The 12,438-nt window shown below is 44.0% G+C and overlaps 1 protein-coding gene across 2 annotated transcripts in view; it reads left to right on the top strand.

Moving 5' to 3' along the window:
* The first annotated feature begins 612 nt into the window (after positions 1-612).
* Positions 613-12,438, top strand: part of GATA4 (GATA binding protein 4) — a 65,461-nt gene continuing 53,635 nt past the window's right edge. Inside the window, exons 1-2 of one of the 2 annotated variants that reach the window (XM_036751607.1) lie at positions 613-751; positions 4,778-5,999. In XM_036751607.1, the coding sequence (XP_036607502.1) occupies positions 5,345-5,999 (655 nt within the window). In that variant the 5' untranslated portion in view covers positions 613-751; positions 4,778-5,344. Of the gene's footprint in view, positions 791-4,777; positions 6,000-12,438 lie in introns of both variants that reach the window. The other variant, XM_036751606.1, reaches the window with a different exon arrangement.

Raw genomic sequence — 12,438 nt, 5'->3', positions numbered from 1 at the left:
TCCCCCTCCCTTCCCCTCCTCCCAGTCTATCCTTCTTCGCGTCTCTCCAGCTTGCTAGGAAGAAAGAAAAAAATTTCTTCCAAGGGCCCTCCGACGTTACACACGTTCTTTCCTCCCTCCGTCCTTATCTTCATTCACTAGCGGTTGGTAGCCCGGGAATATAGCTACCCTCAGAGATTATTCAGTTGGTAATGATCCGCAGACACGCAACCCCAATACTGCTGCTCCTGGAGATTCATCTCCCGCCCCCTCGCCCTCCATCCCAGCAGTTTAAAGGCTGACTAGAGGAAGCCAGGAGATAGGGACTACGTCTGATGAGAATGGAGGTGAGGATAGTAAGCATTATCAACACTAATAAAGACCGGCTTGGTGATGAGCGTAAACCCTGCTGGTCCCAGGCACATATTTGAGTTTCCCTCGGAGATTCCCCCAACTGGACTTTGCCTGCTGTGTGTATTTTTTTAAACAGCATCACAGTCCGGCGCCAGCTGACTGTGCAACCGATACTAGGCACCTCCCGCCCCCCACCCGCCACGTGACTAGACCAAACCAGTCACAATCTGAGAAGCAGGGAGGGGGGAGTGAGGAGAGGCGGAGAAGGAAAGGCTTTGGAAGCCCTGGGATAGGTACTCTGAGGAAGCCTGCAGGCTGACAGCTAGAACCCTTCATCCTCCAGACTTCCAGGCCTCCCACTGTCTTCACCGAGGGCCGCGGGCAGACCCAAGCTCTCAGCTCTCCCAAAGCGTCCACGGTACGTCAACCAAAGAGAAAGATCTCACCCTTCACACAGGTCGGTAGAATTTTCCTTATCTTCTTTCCCCGCCCCTCCCCCCTTTCCTTCAAAAAGCTATAGCTTAGTCCAATCGAGTTTTCCAGGTGGGTAGAATAAGACTCGAAAGGTCTTCCTTCCCTTGAGCCACTTACTCTCCCCGCCACTTAATCTCTCCTCCCTCATCCGTAAATTCCTCCCTCCGAAAGTGCTCTGTAAACCAGCCAGTTAGAGTTTTTCGAGTGCCCTTTGCATTTTCAGTTGGAAATTTGAGAAATGCAGGGAACAATTTTGGAGGGATATTTAAGGGCCTTTTGTAGGTATTTCAATGCATAAAACGTTCCCCAACGTTCAGAATCCCACTTCTATATTTGACCTACTCAACAACCCCCGACCGACGCCCAAACACAGATGAATTTTGTTGATAAATGCACACGTAGACATATGCAGACGTGTGCGCCCTTTGACTATGTAAGCCACCTACCTACCGAAGCGCACCCGGCCGACTCCAGCTTATGCAGAGCAATACTCTCACGTCCTCACCATAAGGAGCGATCACACACAAATGGGTGCCTTCGCCCTAGTGTGCTAACAGAAGTTCTAACTGATATTGGTGGTGGTGGGGATATCTCGGTAGCCCCAAATTTGACAGGATGCGGGTGGACGCTAGCTGCAAATCTACAAATCCCCTTCTAGTCTCCTGATCTTCCCCACTTCCACACCACCCTACTTGACAGCTAAGATAATCACACACACACACACACACACACACACACACACAAGCACTCCTGAACCCCCGACAATCTCCATAAAATTACTCTTGGGCGGAACTGAAAGAGAACTAGAAGTGGGGGATAAGAGGAATCTTACCGCACATTCGCCTCCACTCACCTCTAGTCTCTGCTTCTCTGGTTATCTGCTCTTATCCGTGACGTTATCTCCCTTGGCTTTGGGCGGGAGATTCACTCTGGTGGGGAGCTAGGGTGAAGCACTCCAGTCAGACTCTGAAAAGGCTGTGTGTGGGTTACTTTGTCTGGGCGCTAGGGGAGTGAGCAAGGGAGGAGAAACAAACTTCTTCACGCTTAGTATTTTACGTGTTCCTACAGAAAGGATTGATTTGTGCGGGGGGGGGGGGTGCGGGGGGAGGAAGGCACTTATGACAGCTGGGATTACAGAGACATCACTACCTTCGAATCTTAGGGCTGTTTGCATTTGTGTGTGTTTGTGTAGATGGAAGCAGCTGTTTGTGTAAGCCTGAGTATGTGTGCATATACCTGTGTGCTCTTATGTCAAGAGTAGAGTCACTTCTAGGAGAGGAAAAGGGAGACAAGGAGAGAAACAATGAGAAAGACCAAGGGAGCTTGCAGTTTTTGAGTACGTACTAGAGGTAGTGTGAAATAAAAAGACTACTCCTGTAACCTTGGGCAAAATCACTTAACCTCTCCGGGCCTCAGTTTAAAACTACGAGGATTGGATTCAGGGGTTTTAAACTTGAAGTTTAAAGTCCATGAACTTTAAAAAAAATATTTTATAATTTTTCAAGGTAATTGGTTTCCTTTGTCATCCTATGTATTTCATTTTATGCATTTAGAAACATTATTCTGAGAAAAGTCTATAAGCTTCACCACACTGCCAAAGGGGTCCATGATGAAAAAGGACTAAAAGCTCCTAGACAAAACTATCTCTAAGGTCCCTTTCAACTCTAAATTTGTTATCCTGTAGCCCATAGTGGGGGGGGGGGGGATAGAAAAAAAAATCACAATCCCTTGAAGAAGAAAGTAGTTTATTTTGACCTCTGAATGTGGGGAAAATGATTGCTTCAGAAAATCAGAAAACAGGAGAGAAGAAAAATGGGACTAAGGATTCGTCTTCCTGCTTCCTTGACCAGACATGGTTCACACTTCAGGCACTCTTACTCTGACTTTGCCTTTATTTTTCTTCTCTTTTCTATTTAGAGAGAAGTATTTGTTTTGTTTGTTGTCTTTAAAATAAATACTCCTCTCTAAATGATTGTCCTGAGTAAAATGCTAACTGAATTGACTTTCCCAAGGCCGTGGTTGAAAAACCCTTAGGTGTGATTCCCCTCCTTGTTCCTAAAGTTCCGATAATCTTCCTCTATGAAGTCACATAAGAATAGTCACACTAGAAAGGTAAAGTCAAAGACTTGGGTCAGTTTATTGAATTATGCATCTTCCATAAATGACATCCACATCTTTGTGTGTAGAGAAATTGTGTTAAGACAGTGGGAAAAAAGGTCTTTGATTTTCTAATTATACAAAATTTAAATCTTAAAACTATAATTTCTTTTAATATTGTTTATCATAAGTTGAAAGTTTCAAGAGAATTGTTCAAATAGTTGAGGTCCTTGATTTAAAATTTAATAATCGTGGACAAGAATCTCCCAGAATGAGAGAGCAGACAGGATCACGTATCCAACGAAAAGTGCCCTAAGGTCCATCTGACCTCAAGTTTATTCCCAGAGATCATTTATTTCTTTCCTTCATTTCAAAAGGGGGAGGAGGGTTGAAGACCCCAGATCAAATTCTTAGTACCTATCTTCTCAACCAAACTTCTTATACTTTGACACCCAAGAGACAGATAGTTTGGGAAACACTATAATGAATTGAAAGAGTGCTTTGAAGGAAAGCGATAAACAATCCAGACCAAGTGCCGGTAAGTTTCTAGTGCTACTCCATTTTCCCTAAACCGCAAGAGTTATCTTTGCAAGCAGCTTTTACAAAGCATTAGGGCTTCCATGTCACAGATTCTATTACCATATCTTAGAGTAAACTAATGATTATTTAAATAGCACTTTATATTCGATATAATGTACATGCTTCCCAGGATATCTGTAATAATGTTCCTACTAGTTCATATTTTTAGAAAATCTATTATTGTGCTTAAAACGATAAATTCTTTTTGTTTCCGAGCCTAACACAGTACTTATTCACTGATTGAAAATAAATGAGGCCTTATGTAGATTGTTCTATTATTTGTTTGTGGAATTAAATAGTATCTGTGTAATCTTGGGCAAGTCAAATTAACCACTCTGGGCCCCAGTTTCATTATCTTTAAGGTCTGTTACAGCTATAAAATTCTACATAAATTGATATAATACAACAAACAAATTAGTGTTGTAAGATTAAGTACTCCTGTGTGTGGTCTTTTATAACCACGAGAATTAACTGTGCCTTTGGAAATTAATAATTCGAATCCCAGATCTTTCAGACCCTTCTAGTTCAAGTTCGGACCACAAAGCTAGTTAGCGTTAGCACCACAAATCTATCAGGAATCCAGTTAGTTCCACAAATGCCTTTCTCCCTCTGTGCTCCGTTGGAAAGCCATCGTGGAGACTTTTCTTATGGTACAAGGGAAAAAACTCTTTGTGAAGAGGAGGGCTGGGTGAAGCCTGGGGTCTGGGGAAGGGAGACGACTGTCATTCCCGCAGTCTGGGAGCCCAGGGACTGTAGTCTGCCCCCCCCCCCCGCCCCGAGTTTTAGAAGCCGAAACCATAGGAAGTTTACCTTAGCAGTTTTAGAGTGGGTCAGGAATAAGTCAGAAAAAGAAGTGCCTTTAAATAGAACAAATAAATGAGTACAAACCAATTGCCATCAATCAATTAAAATTGTGAAGCAAAATCGTAGCGCTATCAACCAGTACAAAAATGAAATCTTTAAGTCAGATTGTCGTCCTAGTAAGCTGGTAAGGCACGCAAGCCCGCGGGGCCGACCCCGAAGACGTCCCTTTGGATGCTCACATTCTGGATCAGCGAACTCCGGGGGAATGGAGCTGGGCATATTATGTAGAAAAGAGTAGTCGCCTCCGCAGCTCCCGAAGGGGGTCTGGGGGTGGGGGGTGGGTAGGCTGGACTTAAGACTGAGAAATTGGAAGATTCCTTTCTTATTATTTCTATCTTTCTATATTGCTTCGGGAGGCCGGCGCAGGAGGGGAAGGTTAGTGCTCAAAGATGATGGTTTTCCCTCTACTTGTTTCTTCCTCTGATATTAGGAGAGTCCTGTTGGCGGCAGCGGTGAGAACACTAAGAGATAGCCCAGGCATCAGCGCTGGACACGAGTTGGGCAGAGGGGTGCCTCCGGCCCCGCCCAAGGCGAGACAGCTGCAACCCTTTGAGGTCAGAGGACCAGAGGCTCCAAAGACCCCCACCCAGCGCAACTGAAAGGATCTATCTACATTCCTCTCCTACTTGCACTTTCTCCTCCCTTGGGTTTTCCCCTGGGGAGCAGAAACCTACTAGCTGCAAAACAGGAAAGTCTCTAAGGCGCCTTCTTCGACCCATAGGTACCTTCAGGCCCTCTTTGGTCCGCTGGTGACAGATCTTCAATTTGCTTTTGAAAATCAATAAACAAAGGCACCCTAGTCCTAGACTGGATTTAAATTTTGTTTTAATATCATATTTTTTTTTGGTTTTTGAACTTTGATCACCTTAGTTTTTGTTCTTTTTTTTTAAAATTATCATCCCCTTCCCTATTCCGTTTTTGTGGATTCTTTTTGGAGGGAGATTGATCTCAGAGGAAAAAGAGGACTTGAACAGGGGAGCTCATAGACGTCACAGAAATGTACCAGAGTCTTGCCATGGCTAATCACGGCCCCCCTCCCGGGGCTTACGAGACCGGAGGACCTGGAGCTTTCATGCACGGAGCCGGGGCCACTTCCTCCCCAGTCTACGTGCCCACTCCCCGAGTGCCGTCGTCCATGCTGGGCCTGTCTTACCTGCAGGGCGGCGGGTCCGGGGCGGCCGGGTCTGGACCGGGAGGGAGCAGTTCTAGTAGCAGCGCCGGGGCAGCCCCCTCGGGGAGCGGGCCGGCCGCTCAGCAGGGCAGCCCGGCTTGGAGCCAGCCTGGGCCCGAGGGCGCCGCTTACACGCCCCCACCCGTGTCACCACGCTTCTCCTTCCCAGGAGCTACGGGCTCTCTGGCAGCGGCTGCAGCAGCAGCCGCAGCCCGGGAAGCAGCCGCCTACGGCACCGGCGGGGCTGGAGGTGCCGGTGGCCTCGGAGGCCGAGAGCAGTATGGGCGGCCCAGCTTCGGGGGCTCTTATTCCAGTCCCTACCCTGCTGCAGCCGCCGCAGCCGCTGCAGCCTACATGACAGCTGCAGACATGGGAGCATCTTGGGCCGCAGCCGCAGCAGCTTCCGCTGGGCCATTTGACGGGCCAGTCCTGCACAGCTTGCCCGGCCGGGCCAACCCAGCTACAAGACATCCTAATCTAGGTGAGTGCAAAGTGCTGGCGCTGCCAGCATTCCGAGTCGGAACGTTTCCACAGCACCCATTCTATGGATTAGAGGCCTTAAGAAACCAGGGTTCATCTCTCTTCTGGTTGGTAGGAAGAACTAGAATGGGTGTAAAAATAGGTCTCCAACTTCTCATCGCACTGAGAAGGAAATTGAGGGCCTCTCTAATCTGATTCCAAGGGACTCGGGGAATCCAGTACCTCATTCTACAAGGGGACATGGGGAGAGAGGGAATGTCTACTACCTGGGTTTCCCAAAAGCTGACCCTGACCGGTAGTCTAAGGGTCACTTGGTATCTAAGAACTATAAAGGAGAGCTGAAGAAAGAAGCCTCTTTTGATGGGATGAGGGGAGGTTTCTTCAACCGATAGAATTGAACTGTTTTGATTTTTTTCGGGAAGGGAAAGTTTAAGTTTTACCTTTGGGGGAGAAATGATTGTCTGGGCTCCATGAGTGTCATGCATGAAAAAAGACACTTGAATATCTCACCTTCACATTCCCTTTCCTTGAAATCTTAGGGAGCACACCTCGTCTTCCCTAAATGACTAAATTTAAGGAAGGGGATGAATGGGAAGAGATTATTGAGGGATTATTAAGAAAACGCATCTGAGGCATATACAAAAATTTAAATTAATTTTTTTTTTAAAGAGGGAGAGACTTGGAATAGGGAGTCTGCTGGTTTGATCTAGGCCTATCTTATATCTAGATCCCTCCCCACTCCCAGCCCAGCGACTCTGGACAAGTCGCTTAATTTCACTGAGTAGCAGTTTCCTCTGTCTGTCAAATAGGTCTATTACATTCCATATAAAACTTTATTAAGAGCCTACTAAGCTCCAGCCCTATGCTAATAGTATCTCCATGGCTGAGAAGTATAGATTGGCTGGGCGTCTCCAAGGTCACTCCTGCTACGGCGTAAAGCACGCTTTAAGAATCAAGGCGGGCGGCGGCCCTCTCCGAGATGCTGGAACTGGCAGACGTAGAGGAGCCAAAATATTAATATTTCTCACCTAGCAAAATCACCACCCCCCGAGATCCGTAGAAGCGTTTCTGTTGATTGAAACACAGTTCCTGGACCACGGGTCGTAAAGCTAGTAGCGGAAACTGGACTATGATGGGAATTTTCCCTGTGCCCCAACCCTCACCCACGCGGGCTACTGGTACAGCCATGGTTTGCTGCTGCGATGCCTTTCTGGACTTTCTTTCCATTGTTCTTGCCTCCCAGACTGGACTCCCTTGGAAACTTTGGCGCGAGCTGGTCTGGCGGACGTTTTTCTCCACCATTTGGTGAGGGGCGGGGAGGGAGGATTGGCTAAGTTGCCTGGCACGTCTGTGTGGCAGCTGCTTTTCCTGCCCTCGAATTAACACGGACATGTGGGGAAAACGCCCTCGGGACGAATGGAAATCAGTTTAAGAACTCTATGCTAAAACCAAAGTTCCTGAGGGCGTTAAACTTTAAGATGCAGTCTGGGATTTCGTTGGATTCAATCGCTGTGCTCATGTTAATTAGTGTGACCCGGAAAAAGGCCTGCCCTTTTTCTCTGCCTTAGTTTACCCCAGCGGTGGTAGAGTGTATTAGCGACTGTCAAACACAGATAGAAACGGGGGCCATTAAATCGTTCATAAGGATCCCCGCAGACCGCACATTGACTCAGAAAGCCGTACGTTAACTTTGTGTTCTATTGTATTTTTATTGATTTTGTTAAATATTTCCTACTTGTATTTCAGTCCGGTTCGGACCGCACTCCGGAGCGTTTGATACCTCTGGAGTAGATGATAAGGGGCTGTATTACCTGCTGTGCCATCAAAATAGCTCACATTTCACATACCGCCTTTTACTTTCCACCTGAATCCCAGATAGCCCACTGGTAAAGTATTATCCACATTCTACAGATAAAGAAAGCGAAGCTCACTGAGGTAAAGTGACAGTCCGATTATACGGGTAGGAAATGTTAGGAGCTGAGATTAGAACCCAGGTCTTGAAGAGTATGAAGCTCTTTCCACAGTGCTCCATCTCTGGTTCAGACACGCTGAGACTTTTCTAGGGTTCATTTTAGTCGGCTGTTCTTAAAGAAAGGGAGATATGTTAGTGGTGGTGTAGTCTTTAAAAGCAGTGGCAGAAAGAACAGTAAATGGTTGAGCACTATATTTAAACCTGGAAAACAAAAGAAACCGCGCCTGAGGTTAATTTGTTTGGTGAACAGCCTTGACCAGAGAATTTAGTATCTATCTGATAGTCTTTTGCTCAGCAGGTTAAAAGAAATAGGGGATGGACCCTTTTAAAATAGAGGTATCGGTGAGAAGTGGTATTTGAGACACATTCCCCTAAAGGCTTTTACACCCCAGATTAAGATCTGTTTTGGATATATTGTTTCTTCGAAGGCTAGGTTGGACTGGCCATTTAATAACCAAAATCCTTTCAGTTTCTCACTTGCTCTACCCAGACTTTCACTGTCGCTTTTTAAGTACTAAACCACTGAATGAAAGTGTGTGAATTGCCTGGGGGCTTCCTTGTATATTCACTCTCTCCTTAGGATAGAGAAAAGGCCTTTCTGACCTGGAAAAAGGGCTGTAGGAACTCGAGTTCAGGTGAAATTGGCCACAATGGCAGCGGCGATTCTGTTGAGTAGGAATGCTCAAGATCAGATCTTCTGGGTTTGGGGGGTGAGGGGGTTGGGAGTAACTTTGAGGCTCGCATTCCCAGCCTGGGAACTATAAAGATTTGAGGTCTGGTCCTTTAGTTCCAGAGTGAGAGGGAAGAGCCCTTATTGTACCTCTGCCTCAAAGCTTTATCTGGGTAAATGGATTATGCGGGTAAGGTCGGTAAATCCGCAGGCTAGGTAAACGGATTAGTTCGTAGTTTCTCGTCTGTTGTGGTGACTGGGCTGAAGCCCTCCCTCTGTATGCTACTGTTCGAAGTGTGAGACGGCCGGATTCCGTACCCCTCTGCCACTTCCTCCTTACCCATCCAGTGGGCAGCTGTAGGACTTCCGGCAGATTAGCTTCGAAGTATGGGTTGAAACCTCTTGCCGACCTCTATTTGGACAGAGACAGCGGTGAAGTTTCTACTCGAAACCGCTTCCGTTTCTCTTGAGTTGATACAATCCTACCTTGATTGTCAGTAGGTCTAGAGTGGGAGGAAATCCTACCTTCTGCACTCCTTTAGTTTCTACCTTGGTTTCAAACCCATAGACTCAGGAGATAGAACGTAACCACGCCGGAGAAACTCCAAACTCTGTTAACCTAGGATAGAGCCACTAGAGATCTACAGAAGTGCCAGGGGAAGCGCACCGGGCTCTAGCCTGTAACCAGATAATACTGTTCACTAGCTGTGTGCGGGTCCATAATACTAAATGGAAAATGCTGAAGCAACAGTTCCCAGCATTTGCTTTTGGAAATGATTATATCCGTCCTTCGAGATTTTCCCTTGATATGTGGAGTTTGTACTATTTTTCAGGCTTACACAGGATGCTCTTTACACAAGCACACACTTTACGGATGCCCAGCATCATCAATTAAGTGTAGTCATCCTGAACTGGTGTCCCTCTTTTGAAAAGCAAATAAGGATTACCTCCCCCGCCCTTTTTTTCCCTTTCCTTTCCTTTTTTTTTTTTTTAAAGCCACGAGTATTATCTTCCTTTGTTTTTGGTGCAATGCACAGTTCCATGAACACATCTAGTGCTTACTAGATATTTGTTGAATTGAAAGCTCTATCCATTGACTTGCAGATCATGAAAACTGTTGGAATCTCCATGTCACGAAATAAAATGTTAGCCCTGTGTGAATAGGTTGGAATAAACACCTACAGGGTTACTGGGACATCATTTGATACTTGTGACTGGCTGCTTCCCATTACTATTTAGATAGATGTTCTATCTTCTCACTGAACTATAAACTGGAAAGCAAGGATTGGATCTTAAAACCTTGGCATCTCCAACCTAGTTCAAGTGCCTTGCAAATATTAAATACTCAATATATGATTGATGATAAATGTCTCAAGATAAAAATAGATTTAAAGGACTTTGGGTTTCAGCAGTTATGTTGTTCCAGTATAAAACCACAATTTAGTTTTTTAAAAATTTATTACCTTTACATAATAATAGCTGTGATTTAGTCTGATTTGATGGTGGTGCTCATTATTCTACATATAGTTATAATCAGTGATAGTGTCTTACTAGCCTTAGAGTAGGGTAGACCTGGGCTCAAGGTCTGCCTTTGCTATTTATTATCCTTGGGACCCTGGGCAAGTCTTGTAGCCCCTCAGTGCCCCCAGACTGCTCTCTAAGGCTGTAAATTACAAATGAATTACTAATCTTCATTGATAGAGGGAGTTTTCACACAATAATGAAATAACAACACCAAAATAAAAACAAAAAACAACTTCTTGGTCTCCTGATCATGGGTTAAACATGAAAAGTAAAAGCAAAAAAGATTTTGACAAAGCAGCAGAGTTACTATCACCATCATCAACCTATTGTTACCTACACTTAAAAGTTTACAAAGTGCTTTATATACACAGTATTTTCATTTGATCTTTAGCTTCAACCCATCTTTACTTTGGATGAAAGATGAGACAATTTTTTAATAAGCACTTAGGATGAGGGGAAGTTGTATACCACCACGTATAATTAACATATATGCCAATGTAGTTGTGTATGAGATTAAAATCTGACCTAAATTTTTAAAAAGTTGAAATTCAGGAGGAATAATGATAAAATTCTTCATTTATGTTGGGAAGACACACATGCTTAAGCAGTAAGTGTAAGCTGGAAGAGAATTGGCACTACAGAAAGTCATGGGAGCTTTATTAATTAAGATCTAGTATTCAGATCATGGGTCAGGTAATGATCTCCTTCTACCTAATCAGTTCTGGACACCAAACTTTAAGGAAAAAATTAATAAATTGGAGAGCTTCTAGGGGTGGGTGATCATGATGGAGAGGGTACTATAAATCATGTCTTATTAGGAATGATAAAGGAAATTGGTGATATTTAGCCTGGAAAAGAGACCATAGCAGGGAGGGAGGGGTAGGGAAAGGATTATGAGAAGGAAAGGGGAGAAAGCAATCTCTGCCTTGGGATATTTAAAGAGCTATCATATGGGGAAAGGACTAAACAGAATCTACGTAATCCCAGAAGGTGAAATTGGGAACAGGAAGTGAAAATTATTGGAAAGCATGTTTTAGCTAAATGTAAGGAAGAACTTAATATCAGTCCTGCCCATCCATTTAATTTGTTGCCTCACAAGGTTTTCAGAAGAGTTCTGAGTACCAGCTGGCTTGATTAATATCTGTGAGCGACAGAGAAAACCTGCATTGGAAGACAGGTTGAATTAAAATGATTCAATGCTATGAATTTAACATAGGAAACTATTAATGTCAGCTTATCATGTCAATATTTTGGTTCCTATCTGGTTGACAATCATAACAGATGCATAAAAATACTCTTTTAAATGCTTTAGAAGATGTTTTATAAAAATACATTTTTATAAAGTTTCATGGGAGAGTGAAAATAGGACCTTAATACTTTAAAATGCAGAGAATCTTATTAGATCTGGAGGGAATAGTTAAAATAGATTATGGAATTACTATCAATAATGTGTTGTGCAATAAATATTGCAATGAAATAATAAAGCTCATTTGCATATAGGGAAACATGACACCCAACCCTCTAAGGATCCCAAAGAAACATTTAAAGTGTCAGTTAAATTGATCATATGATAAGGCACATTTGTATAATCAGTCAGACCTTGTCTTAATTAGGCAGTTAGGTGGCAATCATGAAGCCCTTAGCTCAATGCAGCCTTAGACACTTAATAGCTACGCGATCCTGGGCAAGTCATTTAACCTCTGTTTGCCTCAATTTCCTTACCAAAATGGGGATAATAATAGCACCTACCCACCAGAGTTATTGTGAAGATCAAATAAGATATTTGTAAATCACTTGACACATAGTAGGTATATAATACTTGTTTCCTTCCTTAGTCATTTGAAAGAAGCTTTGTTTGAGTAACCCAGTGGTACTCCATATTGGTAATTTGTCCATGGTCTTAGAATAAGTCTCTCAAATGTTATAGAACCATAGGACTTTAGAGTTGGAAAAAAAAAAAACCTTAAAGCTCATCTGATCCAACTTTCTCACTTTACTGATGAATAAAGGCCCAGAGAGTAGAAATGACATTTCCAGCTTTATACAACTTGTTAAGGGAATTACTGCTGATACTGGAAGCCGATCCGGTGGTATATCCTTATACCTGAAGATCAGCCAAAAGCTGTTGTTTTTCCTTAATTCCTTTCTTAGAATGGTCATCATCCAACCTAGGCTCATATCAGTCTAGTCTCCCAGAAGCTTCCTTTGATTAGTCTCAGTCTAACGTGATTTTTCCCTCTTTGGAGAACTGATAGGCCTGACTTACTATATTAG

Source organism: Trichosurus vulpecula, chromosome 3, assembly GCF_011100635.1.
Source record: "Trichosurus vulpecula isolate mTriVul1 chromosome 3, mTriVul1.pri, whole genome shotgun sequence".
Classification (NCBI taxonomy): domain Eukaryota; kingdom Metazoa; phylum Chordata; class Mammalia; order Diprotodontia; family Phalangeridae; genus Trichosurus; species Trichosurus vulpecula.
This window is presented reverse-complemented; position numbering and strand designations above follow the sequence as displayed.